The following is a 20,686-nucleotide window of genomic DNA, read 5'->3' as shown; positions in this document are numbered from 1 at the left end:
TGTGTATATACTGTGAAATCATCGCAATGTCTAGTTGACATCTCTTACCACACTTAGCAACAAGCTTTTTTTTTCTCGTGATGAGAATTTTTCAGCTCTACTATCTTAGCAACTTTCAAGTATACAATACAGGATTATTGACTGTAGTCACTAGGATATAAATTACATTGCCAGGACTTATTTATTTCATAACTGGAAGTTTGTATCTTTTGACCACCTTCACCCACTACGCCCATTCTAACCCTTCACTTAAAGCAACCACCAATCTCTTCTCTATATCCGTGAGTTCTTCTTCTTGTTGTTGCTTTAAAGATTCCACACAGAAATGAGATCCTATCATATTTGTCTTACTCTTTCTGAGTTATTTCACTCAGCCTAAAGTAGAATTGCTCTTTGAGAAAAGTGACGAATACAAAAGACCTATTGAGAATAAGAAGACATGAACAGTCTCTGCCTTAACATCCGTAAGGATGTCCGCGGGTTCCAGATACATAATGTTCTACTGTTCATTTAGTATCTCACCCTCACATATTAATAGGCACTTATGGGACACTAGATATTTAGGAAAGTCCCTTAAAAGAACAGAGACCAGGGGCCGCTAGATGGCTCAGTACGGTAAGCACCTGACTCTTGATTTCAGCTCAGATCGTGATCTCACAGTTGTGAAATTGAATCCTGCATGGGAGTCCACGCTAGGCATGAAGCCTGATTGGGATTCTCTCTCTTCTCTCTCTGCCCCTCCCTCCTCCAAAACAAACAAACAAATAAACATAAAGAGGCCAAAGCAAGCACATATCAGATAACATTCATGTAAAAGTTGATGGCAAACAACAAGAAAAATTCTAAATGTTCTTATAATTAATATATTTGGTGGGGGAAGTAGGGGAAAAAAACTTCATTACATAAGTAAGAAGAGCAAACTGAAAAGAGGACATTTAAAGAATAAGAAAGAATGCTTGGAAATTAAAGTTATAATAAATTCAGGAAAGGAGATTCTATGAAGAGAGTGGAGGAAAACTTGAGGAACTAGCCTAGCTAGTAGAATCTAAAGAGAAACGGATTTTAAAAAATGGGGAAAAGTTTAATGATATTAAAAAATCAAGGGCGCCTGGGTGGCTGAGTCAGCTGAGCGTCCTACTTCAGCTCAGATCATGATCTCGCAGTTCGTGAGTTCTAGCCCCACATCGGGCTCTGTGCTGACAGCTCAGAGCCTGGAGCCTGCTTCGGATTCTGTGTCTCCCTCTCTCTGCCCCTTCCTCGCTCATGCTCTGTCTCTCTCTGTCTCTCAAAAATGAATAAATGTTAAAAAAGAAAAAAAAGAAAGAAAGAAAGAAAGAAGAAAGAAAGAAAGAAAATCAACCCAAGAGCACCAATATCTCACTAATAGGAATTCTAGAAAAAGACATGAGGGAAAAGTTGGAAGAAAATTATAATAGAAATATGAAAGAAACTTTCTCAGAAACGAAGGACATGTTTCCCATTTAAAATGTCCCATTGAATGTCCGACAGAAAGAGGGAAAATAGGCTGACAGGGCACCTCATTAGAGAATTTCAGAATTCAAGGGACAAATTAAAGGTTCTTAAAGTTTCCATATGGAAAAGTTAGGCTACAGGAGTGCCTGGGTAGCTCAGTTGGTTAAGTGTCCCACTCTATTTCAGCTCAGGTCACGATCTCATTGTTCCTGGGTTTGAGTCCCTGGTCCAGCTCCGTGCTGACAGCAGGTGGCGCTTGCTTGGGCTTTTCTCTCTGTCCCTCCCCTGCTCGCTCTCTCTCTCTCTCTCTCTCTGTCAAAAGAAATAAACTTAAAAAAAAGAAAAGTTAGGCTACAGACACAGACTCAGAAATTGGAACAATAATTGTAATTTTTAGTAACGATATGCCATCTGACAGAAAGTGCCACTAAAATTCAGAGGAAATGTGATTACTAATCTTAACTTTGTATCTAAACTGTATTTCAAGTTCACACGTATAATAAAAATCCATTTCAAACAAACTACTGAAAGCTGTAATCTCTCCTCTCTCTCTCTCTCTCTCTCTCTCTCTCTCTCTCTCCTCTTTCTCATATATATCTCATGCTTGGCAAACATCTCTTAACCCTAATGTGAACAAATTTCTGTGCTGATAAGTAAATGTCTTTGAGTTACTTTCAACATCACGTTAGACAATATTGCTCCCTCCACTGATGATTAAACCTAATTTTCTTATCTGCATTCGAAGTTAATAATTCCATGGTTTCTCTGAAGCTAAAATTTTACTCTGTTTCAGAACATTCTTCCTCTTTTTGTAACTGTTTAACACTCCTGATTTCACAACTTCTCTTTTCTCAGACTTCCCCCTAAATGTGGTTACTTACTTAACACACTATTTTTTTATGTTTCTGACATTTCAGCACTATTGACATTGGATCTTTTATTGTGATGCTGTATCTTATTTTTCTGCCTTGTACTTTAAAGACACTGGGAGAGAAAGGGAACTTTACAAATTGTTACGATGTGTTAGAATAACACTATTTTTTTAATAACTATTTTTTATTAAATATTCTTCCTTAAGTGTTACTATGTTCAGTCTTTTTTTTTTCTAAACACAAAAATGCCTCTTTGAGAACATTAAATTAATGAAAGAGGGAAAATGAAATAAAGCACCAGAGCTTGAGGGAGGTCTTTAAAAACTACTAGAATAAATGTCACAGAAAGTCAGTTGTGTGGACCCAGGGCAAGAAAAATTTGCCACAATGGCATATTGATTATTTGAATTAAAGCTATTTAGGAAACAGCCAGTGCAAGAAGGACATGCTGACCCTCCTTTGTCCTGCTGAAAACAGGAAATATTTCATGTGAAAGGTACTCTCCATGTACCGGAAGGTAGAGGGATATCATTATCATTTATAAATAAACCTTGTAACTGTTTACTAATTTACCGCCTTAGCCCAAATTCTGTTTAGAGATCCTTATTAATTGAAGTTCCCAAACATAACATTCTTTGTTCTGTCAATTCTTTACAAATGTATTGCCTCTTTATCTGAAATATATCAAAACTGGCTGCCTCGGTCATTTCTTTGGGTATCAATTTTGTTATTGGGTCTCTGTGTGCATTTAATTAAACTCTGGGTTTTTTTCTCCTATCAAACTGCCTTATGTCAATTTAAGTCTTACACTAGCTGGAACATGCTTAAAGGGTAGAGGAAAATTTTTCCTTCCTCATAGTAGTGAGCAAGAGAAAAACAACAATATTTGTATAGTTCACTAACGGTTACAATGTCGCATATGTTACAACAGTGCTTTAATATTATTATATATCTGTTGTAGATAGAAACATTGGCATTAAAAAGATAAATTTGCCCAAAGTTGTTTACCTAAAACAATTTGAAGTCAGGACTCAAGCTCAGGTGTTTTGAATTCCAATCTCCCTAGTCTCATAATGGATTATGATGGAAACTCAAAAACAAATCACAGAGAAAATAAAAACAAAATATTAGCAATATAATAGTCATCTTTTCAAAAAATTTGTTTATTGGGGCATCTGGGTGGCTCAGTCGGTTAAACGTCTGACTCTTGGTTTTGGCTCAGGTCATGATTTCATGGTTTGTGAGATTGAGCCCTGCATCAGGCTCTGCACTGATGGCATGGAGCCTGATTGGGATTCTCTCTCTCCCTCTCTTTATCTGCCCCTCCCTCCCCTAATTAAGTACGTAAATAAATAAATAAATAAATAAATAAAATTTGCTTATAGAATATAATGTGAGTGCAAATATGTTTAAAAAGTATAACACCACTGGCCATGATGGATTAACAAGAATCATTCTTAACCTCCCATTGTAATCAAGTAGAAAATTCAGCAAACCTACCAAAAAAGGCTTTCAGAAATTGTACAACAGATAGCTCAGATCGTGTCAGAAAAGGGAAATAAGTAAGATGGGCACTAAGATGACTCCAGATTTCACTGGGAATAATCTTCCATAATGCAGGCACAGGAAAGAACATCCAAAGGAAGCTAGCAGTCTCACTGAAATTGAGGACACACAGATACAGAGTAGGACTTTGAGGCAGCTGGAAGTTGCAGGCAGAATTTCAAAAAAGAATCTCCCTTGATTCTGCTGAATACTACGATGCTTATACATAACATAAAAATGCACCAATCCGGGTAAAAAACAACAAAGCGGTTATCTGCAGACCAATTCTCAGAGCCCAAACAGGGTGAGGAGACATTCAAGCTCTTACTTGCCCAACTAGAGAGTCATTAGTATTCACCAGGGCCATCACTACAGAAGCCTCAGACCTTAGTGGTAGGAATAAACTAACCCTGACATTAGTTCGTACCTAACCTAACAACAATGAAAAACAGGTTTCAAAACTGTTAAACTTATCTGCAGGTAACTTGACCCATGAAAGGAGGAAGAAAGGAAGGAAGGGGAAGGGGAAGGGTCAGCTCAGGTCATGATCTCACGGGTTCATGAGTTCGAGCCTTGCATTTGGCTCTGTGCTGACAGCTCAGAGCCTGGAGCCTGCTTCGGATTCTGCGTCTCCCTCTTTCTCTGACCCTCTCCCATTCGCACTCTCTCTCTCTCTCCCTCTCTAAGATATATAAACATTAAAAATAAATAAATAAATAAATAAATTCTTATTAATGTATAATTGACATATAATTCTATATTCCTTTCAGGTGGGCAACATAATAATTCACTATTTGTATTTATGGGAAAATAATCATCACAATAAGTCTAGTTAGCACTATTGCCATGCATAGTTACAGAAATTCTTTTTCTTTGCGATGAAAGCTTTCAAGATTGACTACCTTAGCACCTTTCCAATATGCAATACAGTACTCTCACTGTAGTCACCATGCTGTGCATTACATCCCTGTGACTCATTTATTTTTTTTTTCGTGTCTTATTTTCATTTCTTGTTCTACTAATAGGAGTGAGATAGATTGAAGGCTTTGTTGGTGATACTTTTCATTCATTTTCAAATTTATTTTTATTTCAATTTATTTTTTACTGAAGTATAGCTAACACACAAGGTTACATTTGGGTATACAACGTAGTAATTTGACACTCCTATGCTATGTGTAATTACCAGTGAAGTTACCATCTGTCACCACACAACACTATTGCAATACCACTGACTGTATTCCCCTTGCTGCACTTTTCATCCCCATGATTTATCCATTCCATAACCGGAAGCTGGTATCTCCCACTCTCCTCCACCCATTTTGCCCCCTCTACCACCCTCTCCCCTCAGGGAACCATTGGTTTGTTCTCTGTACTTTGGAATATGTTTCTGTTTTTCATTTGTTTGTTTTATTCTTTACATTCCACATATAATTGAAATCTTATGCTATTTATTTTCCTTTCCGGACTTATTTTACTTAGCATGAATCCCATTAGGTCTACCCATGTTGTTGTAAATGTTGCAAAAGGCAAGATCTCATTCTTTTTATGGCTCAGGAATATTCCATTATAAATAGATAAATATATACATATATAATATATCGCATCTTTTATATCCATTCGTCTATCAATAGGCACTTAGGTTGCTTCCATCTCTTGGCTACTGAAAAAATGCTGCAATAAACATAGAGGTGCATGTAATGTTGCAAAGTATTTTTTTTTTTAATTTTCTTTGGGTGAATACCCAGCGTAGAATTATGGAATCATATGGCATTTTTATTTTTACTTCCTTGAGGAATCTCCATAGTGTTTCTACCATGATTGCACCAATTTATATTCCCACTAACAGTGCACAAGCGTTCCTTTTTCTCTACATCCTCATTTTTTTAAGGCTTTCCAAAAGTTTTCAATGTTCAGACAAGGTTAAGAACCACTAACCCGGAATAATTAGATAATTAGATAATTGTTATAGATTACTGAAAAAGGGCAAAAGGTGTCATTTTCATGTAAAATGAAATCTTTTCACACACTTTATAAAGTGTATATATATATATATATATATATATATATATATATATAGTTGACCTTAAAAATATGTATGTGCACATACACACACACACATAAATGGATACAAATATATCATAGAACAAACAATTATTTCCCTGTCCCCATGCCCCAGCCAACCTGCAAAATAAAACCTTTTCCCCCCCAGAAATATTCAGAGAAAACATGTACATTTTTCTGTTTCTCACTCTTACCATCACAGGAAGAGTTACTTATCTGACTGGTAAGCTTTTAATCATTCTCCAGATTTACCTCCCTGCCCTCCCACAGCATTATATTTCTCTGAATATGTTCTCAATCCCATGCTTGTCTGAGGTGAAGAGGACATTTTCATCTTAAATGAATAAATTATTATATACGACTCTCCATCACTCACCCACGCATGCACACTGGAACGTGACAGAAGGAGGTATACAAAGGGGAGATATTAAGTCTGAGTTTATGCAAAAGTAATGGGGCCACCAAAAGAAAGAGGTGACACAGTGGAAGGAGAGGTGAAGTTGGATTACTTTGGATCATTTTGATTTTGAGATATTGGAAGGCAGTTGGAAATGAGGACTTGCACTCCAGGAAGTGAGCCAAGATGGAGGATTCCACTTGGAATCCAGGCCCGGAACCATGATTAATAAAATTATGGTTAAAGTTAGGACAGTAATAAAACATATTTCAAATGCATACTACTTAATTACTTAGAACTGGCATCTATGAATAATGGTAACAGAAGGAGCGCCTGGGTGGCTCAGTCGGTTAAGCATCTGACTTGGGCTCAGGTCATGATCTCCTGGTTTGTGAGTTCAAGCCCCGCATTGGGCTGTGTGCTGACGGCTCAGAGCCTGGAGCCTGCTTCGGATTCTGTGTCTCCCTACCTCTCTGCTCCTCCCTTGTTCATGCTCTCTCTCTCAAAAATAAATAAACATCAAAAAAAAAATGTTTTTAAATAACAATGGAAACGGAACAACTCAACATTCAAAAAAGTTATAGCCCAGGGAAGTTGTCACCAAGTTTGAGAACATCATCGTACGCGTATAATTTTCTTTATACGATACAGCAGCCTAACTAAATATCTGTTATGCTTTCACATCTTTACTGATGAATATTTCATGAGTCTAGTGTACCTAACTGAATATCTCTATTTTGTTTCCAGACATATTTCTATTATTTAATCACATACACCACAAGACACCACAACTTTTAATATCCCATTTTTCAATTAATCCATAAATTGACTACCTATAAAATGGTTTTCCTGGCTAAGTGAGTCCTATACCTACAAGAATCATGACAATCAAAAGTTAAATCTCACCAAACCTAGAGATTACTCCATAACTCATACCTTGGTGACTTACTTTGGGCAAGGAGAGAAGGCAGAGATTATTAATATCAAATGTGGGGGTTGCTACATGGCTCAGTTGGTTAAGCATCAGACTCTTGGTTTTGGTTCAGGTCATGATCTCGTGGTTTGTGAGTTGGAACCCTGCCTCGAGCTCTGCTCTGACAGCAAAGAGCCTGCTTGAGATTTTCTGTGTCCCTCTCTCTCTGACCCTTCCCTGCTCGTTTGAGCACTCTCTCTCTCATAAATAAATAAACATTAAATATATATATTTATATATATATTTATTTATATAATCATATATACAATATATATTAATTAAATATATAATATTTATTATATTTATATATATAATGTTATATATATATATAATGTTATATATATATATATAATGTTATATATATATATATATAATGTTATATATATATATATATATATATATATATATATATATATATAACTGTAAATTCCAAGGATTTATTACATAAATTCTCCATATGCTAGGATTTTATATATAATAAATTTTCCACCTGCTAGGATTTTTTTTCAGTTTTAGAGGGCTGAATCTCTGATAATATTTTTTATACGAATAGAAGTCTACTTTTTAGTCAAAACCGATTGCTCTAATTCTGGAAAAATGTTAAGAGTTCGGTAATAAAATTCAGTGTAGCCTTAACTGTTTTGGTAATCCAATACATAATTATTAAGTGTCTGTTATGTTTCAAGCATAGATTGAGTGATGGATATAACAAAGAAGAAGAATAAAATGTCATTCTCACCCTCAAAATCTAGAAGGCATTATTGTATTATACTATGGACTTCAGACTGTTTGATGTAAATTCAAATCCTCACTCTAAAAATGTGTGGTCATGCAACCATCTTCATATAACCTCTCAAAGTCAGTTTTTCATGTATAAAATTCAGTTCAACATATAAAGTTTTAGAACATCCCAAGAAAGAGAGAGTGTCACAGTGGTCATGAGGTCAACTTATAGCCCATCCTGGGTCAGAAGCCTTGTGAGTCAGAAGCCATGAGGGAACCCTCGATGCCAGAAAATCAAGATCTGTTCTCTAGCTATTTGGTTAATATAGGTAAAATCCTTGGATCTGAAGGATTAAGGATAACTACAGTTTAAATAATTCCATGCAACGTATTTGGGTGAACATTGAGGAAACCAATTCCTTCCGGTACAGAAGCCCATTTAATCTACTGCTTATGAACTAAAGCTTTCTGTCATTTTTCATATCTGGCATTTCTGACCTCTGAGTCTTATGAGAATTTCACAGGTAGTTGGGCTCTCTCCTCAGTTATTTCCCTACGAATATTCTAGATGTCACTTTCTTCTACTTTGTTTCATCAATGATGATATCTCTATCTTCCATGAATTGACTGATTTTTTTTCCTTATCTGTTAGAACTCACTTCTTTTTTGTTATTGTTTGAGACTTTTACATTTTTATTCCTTTAATATAATTTTAGTGTAACTTTAGAAAAAACAGGAGAACAAAATTTACGTTTTATACATTGCATTCAACAGGAAATTTCTATGAACCTTGTTTAAACATAAGATTTATTTTCTTTAATGGCATAACCTTGAATTATTTTGACATAGAATTTATTTCTGTGCCTTAAATATAATTATCAGCTTGGAAATCCTCTGCATGATCCATGTTTTAACTCAGTTTGATGCTCATATTATAAAACATAGAAAAGAAGGAATAGGTCTAAGGGAATTTTTACCTAGGTTAAAAAGGTATTACCTAGGTAAATACGATGCATTTCAAGATGAGAAGTCTATCAGTTATTTCTATCACATCCATTATAAAATCCCTCGTTTTCAGGTACCGGGGTGGCTCAATCGGTTAAGTGTCTGACTCCTGATTTCAGCTCAAGTCATGACCTCATAGTCATGAGATCAAGCCCTGCGTTGGGCCTTCAGGGCCTTCAGTGCAGGGCCTTCTTGCGATTCTCTCTCTCCCTCTCTCTCTGCCCCTCCCCTGCTCATGCTTTCCCTCTCTCTCAAAATAAATAAACATTTTTTTTTAAATCATTCTTTTTCTTTGTCCTCCCTTCCAAATTGCTATTCCACTTTGGAGAAAATGCTGAATGGTCACAGAATTTCTGCCAGAGAATATATGTCTGAACTAAAAGAGGAAGTAGTTTATAGAAGAAAAAATGGCAGGAGGTCATCTGTGGTAATATCAAAAGTGAAAACTATTCCAAATTTAAGCAGAAAACTAACTGTAGAGAAGAAACTCCTGTACGAATAGTAGTTTTCTTCCCTATCGTGAAGTGTTTGGAAATCTCTTGTCTTGATTGGTAAGACTGAACACATTGCTTTGTCATTTATTCATAGGAGAAATCCACCAAATTTGGGAGAGCAAAAGAAAATTGTTCATCTCAGTTTATTTGACTTACCGGAAATTTATTTGCAGAACTATGAAACTCCCTTAGCAGAACATCATTTTTGGTCTCTCTTTTTTTAGTATGTGCGATGGCTGGAGATATAATCTATGCGGATATTAAAACTGATGGGGCTTTTTCTCTAGGAAATTCATCTTCGCTTCAGAAATCTGGTAAGTCGGATTTAGGGGTCCTTCTAAAATTAATATTTTACTTCTAATCTCCTTTATTTCTGTCCTGTGCTTGTATATGTCTTACTAAAAAATAGAAAAATGCAAGGATAAGAGTGAATGTTTTTAATGACACAAATGTTCATAAAGTTAATTGTAATTTATGCTTTTCTTTTTCAAATTTTTATAAATTCCAGTTAGTTAACATCCAGTATAATATTAGTTTCAGGTGTAGAATTTGGTGATTTATCACTCACATATAACACCATGGATGGAGTTGGAGAGTGTTTTGCTCAGTGAAATAAGTCAGTCAGAGAAAGACAAATACCCTGTGATTTCACTCATATGTGCAATTTTAAAAAAGAAAACAGGTCAACATGGTGGGGGGAGTGGAGAAAAAAGGCAAACCAGGAAACAGACTCTTAACTATAGAGAATAAATTGAGGGTTACTGGAGGGGAGGTGGGGGTGGGGGTATGTGTTGAATGGGTAATGGATATTAAAGAGGGCACTTATGATGAGCACTGGGTGTTATATATAATTCTATTCTTAATACACAGAACTTCGCTTTTGGTTTTTGTAAACTTTCTATTCTTTGCATTTCTTGCAGTGACCATTTATACTCATACAGTGACATCTGTACTCATGACCCCCTTTTTCTCTACACTTTATATACCCCTGATTAAACCTGCCCTTTTAATATAGAATGATATATTTATTTATACAGAGGGGAAAATTCCTGGCTACTATTCACATTGTTAATTATCTTTTTGAAACTTGCAAATTGATAGGGTAACAATGTTAAACTAAACTAAGGAGACATGAAATGCTAGTATTTTATTTCATGAAGTTTAGAATTAGTGACTATCTGAGTAATAGAATATTTTTGGAATATGAAGAGATAGGCATATAGCTAAAGATAACATTGCACCTTAATCACAAACCACTCAAAACTGATAGATTTTAAAATTCAATGTGTCTTTTATCCTCCAAAGTACTAGGGAAAATTTCATGTTGCATTTCCATTCTTTTCTCTAGGATAGAGGTTGATGGGGGGTGGGAGGGAGGGGAAAGTGGGTGATGGGCATTGAGGCAGGCACCTGTTGGGATGAACACTGGGTGTTGTATGGAAACCAATTTGACAATATATTTCATATTAAAAAAATAATTAAAAATAATAATAATAATAAATAGTTTATATAAAATATTTATGTAATTTAAAATCTCCTCATTGCGTTTGCCCTTATAGAATGAATATAATGTATGATTTTCTATATTTCCACAGAATGTATTTCTTCTTTTATATTTTTAAATTTGTTATGAAATGAAACTGATGTGTGATTTTCTCCGATTGCAAAAGCATATTATTCCCTACTTTTAAATGTCACCTCTCTAACTTGCCCAATAGAAGCTTATCTGCTTTCTTTTCTCCCTACACTGGGTGCTTTCTTTTTCGATGAGAAGATAGAACTTAATTTGAAAAATAACGTGTAATAGAATTGCATTCTTATTCTCCCATTGTGAAAATTCTCACACTATTAGTCCATTTTTCTAGCATTATTTTAACTCACTTCAAGCAACAAAACCAGTGTTTTCAATTCTACATTCCAGGGTTTGATTTCCTTTTTGTTTACAGATAGAACTTTACTTCCCTCCAGGCTTAGAGATTTGAAGATAACATCTTTAATGCCATCTAGTTCAATATTCCAGTATTAAAGAGAGAAAACATAAATATATAAAGATTAAATTACTTACCCACAATGGTGCTTATGACCAGAAATCAAATACTTTATTACTCTTTCACTGCATATCCCTGGTGTTGGATAAATACAACTTCTGTTCTCATGTGTCATATCACAGTAGAGGGAAAAAATTATTTGGTACACTGAAATGTCATGTCCTCTAGAGCCCTACATATGATATGTCAGGTTCTTAGTCTTCTTCTTACTCCGTATGTTTTACTTATTTTGCTCTGGCTATTGTCTTTCTCTTTGCTCCTTAAAGTTACCATATTCCTTACTTCTTCAGAGCCTCAAAAATGCTGAGACCCTGTCCCTAATCTCTTAATCTTTGCATCCCCAACACCTCACATAGTACCAAGTACCTAACAGGCCATCAGTAGATGCTTGGTAAGTGGATGAATGTATAAATGGTTAAATAAATAAACGGATCTCATGAGACACTCAATAGATATTATAGGTTCATTTGTTCTTTAAGATATAAAACAAAGAGGTCACGATGAAATTGAGCTGAAGCAAAAAAGTGGAAAAGTATGATGCCACTGAGAATATCCCAGGCTAAAATTGAGAAATTCACACTTTTGGTAAATCGTACCTTGAGGGTCAAAAAAATGAGCTAATATCCCTTATGTCAGTCCCTTCATAAAATCTGAAATTTTATTCTGTAAGTTTTTAGGTCTGTAACCTGAAACATGTTATTAAAAACATGTCTATTTTATATTAAAAATGTGTGTAGGGATACCATCACATTCTTCTTGAGATTATACCTTGACTGGCACCATTCTCATTGTTTTACATGATAAATAAAAATACACAGCCTTTTTTATCTTCTGACAATTAAAATCCCACTAAAGATGTTTTATTCAATAACAGTAAGAATTTGAACATAGAACAAAGCACTCTATAATAATATACCACTGGGGCGCCTGGGTGGCTCAGTCGGTTAAGCGGCCGACTTCGGCTCAGGTCATGATCTCGCGGTCCCTGAGTTCAAGCCCTATGTTGGGATCTGTGCTGACCGCTCAGAGCCTGGACCCTGTTTCAGATTCTCTGTCTCCCTCTCTCTCTGACCCTCCCCCGTTCATGTGCTGTCTCTCTCTGTCTCAAAAATAAATAAACGTTAAAAAAAATTAAAAAAAAATAATATACCACTAAATAAGCATTCAGGTTAACCGGTCTTGACGCTTGACTTTGTAATTGGTTATGTATCAACATTAATTATTTTATTACTTTCTCAGTGTATATATCATCTATCTAGTGGAATTGGTATGCCGAAATTATTTTGCATTAGAGATTGCCCGTTTAATTATCAGCCAAAGCTAATAAGTCCTTTTTTTGTGATTTATTATTATCTTTTGACTACTCCAAAGACAATGAGATAGAGTGAACAGCAAACCAACTACTGGTTTGGTAGTCAGTCAAGACAGCTGAGGCCTGATCTCAGCTCTGTCATCAAATAACTATGTGGCTGTGGACTTGAATATCCCCACTAATGTGCAGATGTTGGGTGAGGTCATCTCTAAGAGTACTTTATTTTAAAATAAAAATGAATGAAACATATGAAATCACAGTTATGTATCACAGTATGTAGGCATGTTACATAAGAGAGAAAAGAATGAATCAATCCACATCAGTGGGTGCTGTCAATAAACTTATTAGAGAATCTGGAGAGTCTCAGTCTTATATAAAAATTTAGGACTGCTCACAGTAGATCATTGTAATGCTGTGGAATAAGTGCAATGAACCCATAAACAAAAATTCATACCTATTCAAAGTTTTATAAGTCCCCTCTTCACAAACCAGAAAAGTATATATGTTCTGCGTGAGTGCGTATGTGTGTGTGCATGCATCCGCAAAAAAGAAGCTGGGTGTATATATTTCAAAGGAGAGTAACTTAGAAGCATGATAACCAAGAAAATTTATTGAGTCCCCTCTTACCTCTCACCATATAAGGAAATATCTGCTGGAGTTACTATCCAATTTTATCTCTCCAATCTATCCAATTTTGTAGATACTCACCATCATGGAATTTTCTTGAAAGTTGGATGTGCAATTATCATCATCCTTCTTGTAATAGTAATTGTGTTGAGCATTTTGGGTAAGTAATTATCAGTATTATTCATTTATCCTGAAGTATTTTTCTCTAGTGACCTGTTGTAATTGTGTTTGCTGTTCAATGGTTCCCTAAACAATGCAGTACAACTTCACAAAAAGTATGAAATTTGAAACAATTAAAATGAAAGATTCTCCATAGAACTTCAGTATGTGATATAATTGTGGATTCTTTTCATTGATAAAAGAAACATATGTCAAGAATATATTTATATTTTATGATTGAACCGCACAATGCAGTTTAATATTGAGCTATACACAAGCTGCTCTAAAACTATTTTCCAATGAAAGGAAATTAAATTTATAAGTTTAAATTTGTAAGTTTATTCACATGAGCTAGTCCTGGGCACTATCAATCTTAAATCAATAGGTGAAAACATTTCTTAATAAACCATTTAAAAATTCTACTCATGTACTTTGAACATAACTGAGCATAATCCAATTATTCATATGGCAAATATTTTTAATTATTGAATAAATGCTTGGAGAAAAGTTCTTCACAAATGTCTATAGAACTAAGGTAACACACAGAGTGTATATATTGCAAGGAATCCAGGTTTCCAGATTAAATCAAACTCTAGAACAGGCCAAGGCATACCTGCCTACATCAAGAATCCTTGTAAATAGTATTAGCAATTATGAATGGCCTTGGAAGTTACGAAGAAATAGGCACAGTGATAGAATTCCAGAATGGGAAAGACCTAGAAGTCCAGGTCGAACCTTTAGTTGAGATGCACACCCAAAACCCCAGAAAGATCAGTTGTTTCATTAGTTTAATATAACTAGTCTATTGTCTAATTGCAGCTATAAAATTAGGGAGGAGGGAAGCAAAAATAATTAGCATTAAAAACCTATTCTATATATGTTTTTATGTTAAGCTAATAGATTTGTTTGTTACTAAAACATCAGTTTGTCAATAAAACGTATTTTTTACCAATAGAATTGTTACCAAAGTAGATTTTAAATATTTAATTGCCTAATACACATTATTATGAAATTATAAATTACCAAAGGTAATTTCAGTTCAATGGCCATCAGAAAGACAGAAATATTTGTCATTGTAGAAAAAGTACTCCGGGCTCACCCTATACTTCTATATATAGCATTTACATGCAAAGTATTGAAACAATTATGAACCAAATCAAAACATATAAAATCTTTTCCCTGAGGGGAGCCTGGGTGGCTCAGCTGATTAAGGATCTGACTCTTTTCTTTTTTTTTTTTTTTTTAAGTTTATTTATTTATTTTGTGAGAGAGAGAAAGAACATGAGTAGGGGAGGGGCAGAGGGAAAGAGACAGAGAGAATTCCAAGCAGGCCTGTGCTGTCAGCACAGAACCTGACTCGGGGATCCATCCCACGAACCATGAGATCATGACCTGAGATCATGACCATGAGATGATTTCTTGATCATGAAATCAAGAGTCGGGCAGTTAACTGACCACACCACCCAGGTGCCCCAAGCATCTGATTCTTTGACTCTTGATTTTAGCTCAGGTCATGATCTCATGGTTCATGAGATGGAACCCCAATTCTCTCCCTCACTCTTCCCCTCCCCTACTTGCATGTGCATGCACACACTCCCTTTCTCTCTCAAAATAAATAAATAAACTCATAGAAGAAAATAAAATCCTTTCCCTGAATCAGGTGACACTTGATTGAAACAAGTGTCATTAACACGATATAATTGTGTTTCATTAAACGCAAACTCTCCAAATGAGGCTTATATCCATGGCTGGTTATTTTGTGCTTATTAAAATAAGTATGAAGCCTCCAGGAAAAAATCAGGTGAACAACATCTGGTCCCAGATCGTATCTTTTCATTTTCACTAAAGTTAACATTAATAAGATTAAGAGTCCAAAGGAAAGTCCAAATCTTGGGGGAAATAATGTTGTTTTTCCCCTTAGAATGTTAATTATTTAAGTTCCTATAGAGTTTCTACATGATTGAACTTTAGTCACTAGAACCCAATGGTTTTGTGTTTTTTATTTAGTTAGGAAAATATGTTTCTTCTTTCATCAGTTTCCCAGTTCAAATCTGCAAGACATAATACAATGGATGATGAATCAAAAGAGAAATTCTGTGCTGGGGAAAGTAAATCTGGAACAATCGCCTCAATAGGTAACATTACTATATATTGTCTAATCCCTGAATAGCCAGGCATTGACAGTAGCTTCAGTTTTACCTGAATATATCTGAATAGAAAGGTTCCTCTGCACCTGCAGAGGTATGGTTGAGATCATTACTTTCTATAGACCCATTACAGTCCATGACAAAAATACTCAGAGTTACAAGGCAAAGGAGAAAAATGAGCTTATATAGAGTTCTAACTAAATGTAAAGGTATTTCATTGAAATATTTGCATTTTATTCTTTTTATTTCTAGTGGGGCATGTGCGGATGTAGAATGTGATCACAATATTTTCATTTTTAAAGTCCATGATTATCCAAGGTAGTTTTTTTTCTTACCAGGTGATGTTATTAAATGCAAAATAATTATAAATGGTAATCTTACGTTGGTCTTTCTCTTGCTGTCTCATATGAATGTATTTGCATTCTTTTATTTCTTTAAAGTTTATTTATTTTTGAGAGAGAGAAAGAGAGAGAGGGAGAGGAGCAGACAGAGAGGGAGAGAGAGAATCCCAAGCAGGCTGCGCACTGTCAGCCCAGAGCCCCACGTGGGACTCGAACCCACGAACCGTGAGATCATGACCTGAGCCGAAGTTAGACACTTAACCAACTGAGCCACCCAGGCGCTCCTGTATACTTTTAAAAGTCAAGAAAACACTCAATTACTTTTAGCCTTTCTGCTTTCTATTTTCCAGAGACCTTATTACATGTTTAAATCTATTAATTTAATTTTAACTATATACCGTTCTTCTTCTGAACATCCAGGTATAATTCTATTAGAAAGACTTACCAGTCCATAATACAGAGTACATTCAAATTCTGAGAATTCATTAAAACCTTAAATTGGATTTTGATATTTCCAAGCCCCCTTGACCACATTCTAAAAGCTGTCTGATACAACACATGTTAATTTTTTTTTAACTGGTGTGACGCTGAAGGAAAATTTTGTGGGACGCCATCCCCAGAGCAAGAGTACTATAATGTACTATACCGGAGACACAGGTCATACTAGTGTTATTAAATAAAGCTCTAGCTTTAAATTTTGTTAGACTTGTTTTCTAATCCTCATCCTATTGCTATAGATGTATGTCACCTCTCCTAGATTCCTAGATCAATTCATCAGGAAAGAACATCAATTCTAAATTTGATCTTAATAAAATAATAAAACTTAAAATATGTAAAATAAAAATAGATCTGTTCAGCCATCAATTCTAATTTTTTGTCCACCTTCTATTTTCTTTCTAGAATTTAAATTAGATGTGCAATAGGCTTACCCTCCATTTCTCTTAGCATCCCGTTGTGTCCTCAAAGTTATCGATTTGTGCTGAAGGCAATGTTTTCAGATATGTTTTGCAGTCCACACATGCTCTCTTTTCCTGGGTCTAAACTACAGACTCATTCATGGAGTCTGATTTCAGGGATTATAGTGTTCAATTCTAAGGACTTAATTTCAGTCACACTTGTGTTAGCTTTCACTAGTCTCCTGTTATCTGATCATTTTTCTACTTATTCTTTTATTCTTTAAATAATTTAAAACATTATGATTTTTGATACATATGATGAATTAAATATCTAAAGTCTTTGGTGACCAAATCTGCTGTTTGTGTATCCTGCAACGTGGCTTGTTTTTTAAAGCATTTGATATGTTTTTATTCTAATGTGAATGATTTCAATTGATGGAATTTCTAAAAGAAAAATACTTTCTGGCAAAGATTGGTTGCAATTTCATCTGCGCGGAGGGAGTGAGGGGCTAATGGTTAAATGACTTGAGATGCTTTTGAAGACACTGGACTGGTGTTCCTGGGTGGCTCAGTCGGTTAAGCATCCCACTTCAGCTCAGGTCATGATCTCACGGTTTGTGGGTTCAGGTCCCAGTCAGGCTTTGTGCTGACAGCTCAGAGCCTGGAGCCTGCTTCAGATTCTGTGTCTCCCTCTATCTCTGCCCCTCCCCCACTAACGCTCTCTCTCTCTCTCAAAAATAAATAAATGTTAAAAAAAATAATTGAAGAAACTGGACTAACCAGAATCTCACTGGCTCACTCTATCACTTTTCAGCAAACCCAAGGTCTGGATTTAGGACCCTAGAACTGATATAAATCATTAGCTTTGAATTAGGGAGGATACTTGTTGGGATGAGCACTGGGGGTTATATGTAGGGGATGAATCATGGGAATCTACTCCTGAAATCATTATAGCACTATATGCTAACTAACTTGAATGTAAATTTAAAAATAAATGAAGTTAATACAAAATACACATAAATTAAAAAATAAAATTTTAAAAAAGTAAAACTTTCAGTATTTCACCATTAAGTATAATACTTTCTATATGTTAATCCGATTCAGGAAGTTACCTTTATTCCAAGTTTGCTGAGAGTTTTTATCATGGATGGGCACTGAATATCGTTACTATAAATAAATAAATAAATAAATAAACACATACGTGTTAAGATAAAAATAAACAAATAAATCATTAGCTTTGAGGGCAACCTGGCTTTATGAACTCGTTTATGGAAATGCTTCCTATTCGGCTTCTAGCTAAGTGCCTCCCTTCAGCGATTTTCCTTATTTCTTACGAGCGAAGCAATACTTTTATTTTCATATTTTAGAGAGGGAGAGAATGAGACAGCACAAGCAGGAGAGGGAGAAGGAGAGAAAGTATCTCAAGCAACGCAGAGCCCTATGTGGGGTTCGATCCCACAACCCTGAGATCATGACCTGAGCTGAAATCAAGAGTTGGATGCTTAACTGACTGAGCCACCTGGGCTCTTCTAAGCAATACGTTTTTATCTAATTCTTTTAGGATATAATTATCTTCTAGAAAAGTATCTTTAAAAGAGAGTTTTTTCAACACTGCCTTAGCATTGGTATGCCTTAAGCTTCTTGAGCTATAAAGATCTAGGTGACTAATTGGTAAACCATAGACTTTTATTTTTTTGTTTTGCTACACTTCAGAAATTTTTTTATATTCCATAATATAGAAATGGTTAAGAAGCACTGGTTCACACTATCTGGTCAAAGTATCTACTATTAGAAATATAGAAGTACAAATATAGTAATTTCTTATTAAATGTATCCTTAAAAGTCCTAATTGCATTGTTGCTGGCGTCTTTTTTAAAAAATATAATTTATGGTCAAGTTAGCTAAAATACACTGTATACAGCATGCTCTTGGCTTTGGGAGAAGATTCCCATGATTCATCGTTTACATACAACATCCAGTGCTCGTCCCAACAAGTGCCCTCCTCAATGCCCATCAACCTTCCTCCCCCTCCATCAACCCTCAGTTTGTTCTCTGTATTTAAGAGTGTCTTATGGTTTGCCTCTCTCTCTGTTAGGAACTATTTTTTCTCCTTTCCTTCCCCCATGGTCTTCTGTTAAGTTTCTCAAATCCCACATATGAGTGAAAACATACGATATCTGTCTTTCTCTGACTGACTTATTTCACTTAGCATAATACCCTCCAGTTCCATCCACGTTGTTGCAAATGGCAAGATTTCAGTCTTTCTCATTGCCAAGTAGTATTCCATTCTATAGATATACCACAACGTCTTTATCCATTCATCAGTAGATGGACATTCGGGGTCTTTCCATATTTTGGCTATTGTTGAAAGCACTGCTATAAACATTGGGGTACACATGCCCCTATGCATCAACATTCCTGTATCTTTTGGATAAATTCCTAGTAGTGCTACTGCTGGGTCATAGGGTAATTCTATTTTTAATTTTTTGAGGAACCTCCACACTGTTTTCCAGAGAAGCTGCATCAGTTTGCATTCCCACCAACAGTGCAGAAGGGTTACTGTTTCTCCACATCCTCGCCAACATCTGTTGTTTCCTGAGTTGTTAGTTTTAGCTGCTCTGACCGGTGTGAGGTGGTATTCCAATGTGGTTTTCATTTGTATTTCCCTGATGATGAATGATATTGAGCATCTTTTCATGTGTCTGTTGGTCATCTGGATGTTTTCTTGGGAAAAGTGTCTAATCATGTCTTCTGCTATTTGTTTTTGGGGTGTTGAGTTTGGTAAGTTCTTTATAGATTTTGGATACTAACCTGCTATCCGGTATGTCATTTGCAAATATCTTCTCCCATTCTGTACACTGCCTTTTAGGTGTGCTGGTTGTTTCCTTTGCACTGCGGAAGCTTTTTATCTTGATGAGGTCCTAATAGTTCATTTTTGCTTTTACTTCCCTTGTCTTTGGAGACATGTCAAGTAAGACGTTGCTGTGGCTGAGGTCAAAGAGGTTGTTGCCTGTTTTCTCCTCTAGGGTTGTGATGGTTTCCTGTCTCATATTTAGGTCTTTCATCCATTTTGACTTATTTTTGTGTATGGTGTAAGAAAGTGGTCCAGTTTCATTCTTCTGCATGTTGCTGTCCAGTTCTCCCAGCACCATTTGCTAAAAAGATTTTTTTCCATTGGATACTCTTTCCTGCTTTGTCAAAGATTAGTTGGCCATACTTTTGTGGGTCCATTTCTGGGTTCTTTATTCCATTCCATTGGTCTGTGTGTCTGTTTTTGTGCCAATACCATACTGTCTTGATGATTACAGCTTTGTAGTAGAGGCTAAAGTCCGGGATTGTGATACCTTCCACTTTGGTTTTCTTTTTCAACATTACTTTGGCTATTCAGAGTCTTTTGTGGTTCCATACAAATTTTAGGATTGTTTGTTCTAGCTTTGAGAAGAATGACCATGTTATTTGGACTGGGATTCCATTGAATGTGTGGATTGTTTTGGGTAGTATTGACATTTTAACAATATTTGTTCTTCCAATCCATGAGCATGGAATGTTTTTCCATTTCTTTGTGTCTTCTTCAATTTCTTTCATAAGCTTTCTATAGTTTTCAGAGTACAGA

At 35.5% G+C, this 20,686-nt stretch overlaps 1 protein-coding gene across 3 annotated transcripts in view; it reads left to right on the top strand.

Moving 5' to 3' along the window:
- Positions 1-9,467: 9,467 nt before the first annotated feature.
- Positions 9,468-20,686, top strand: part of CLECL1 (C-type lectin like 1) — a 28,299-nt gene continuing 17,080 nt past the window's right edge. For 2 of the 3 annotated variants that reach the window (XR_009617460.3, XM_060658428.3), the window contains exons 1-3: positions 9,476-9,857; positions 13,604-13,690; positions 15,726-15,824. Coding sequence is in view for 2 of the 3 variants with exons in the window: in XM_060658428.3 (XP_060514411.1) it covers positions 9,776-9,857; positions 13,604-13,690; positions 15,726-15,824 (268 nt within the window). In the remaining variant the exon portion in view is untranslated. Of the gene's footprint in view, positions 9,858-13,603; positions 13,691-15,725; positions 15,825-20,686 lie in introns of all 3 variants that reach the window. The other variant, XM_060658430.3, reaches the window with a different exon arrangement.

Source organism: Panthera onca, chromosome B4 (assembly GCF_046562875.1).
Source record: "Panthera onca isolate mPanOnc1 chromosome B4, mPanOnc1 haplotype 2, whole genome shotgun sequence".
Classification (NCBI taxonomy): Eukaryota; Metazoa; Chordata; class Mammalia; order Carnivora; family Felidae; genus Panthera; species Panthera onca.
This window is presented reverse-complemented; position numbering and strand designations above follow the sequence as displayed.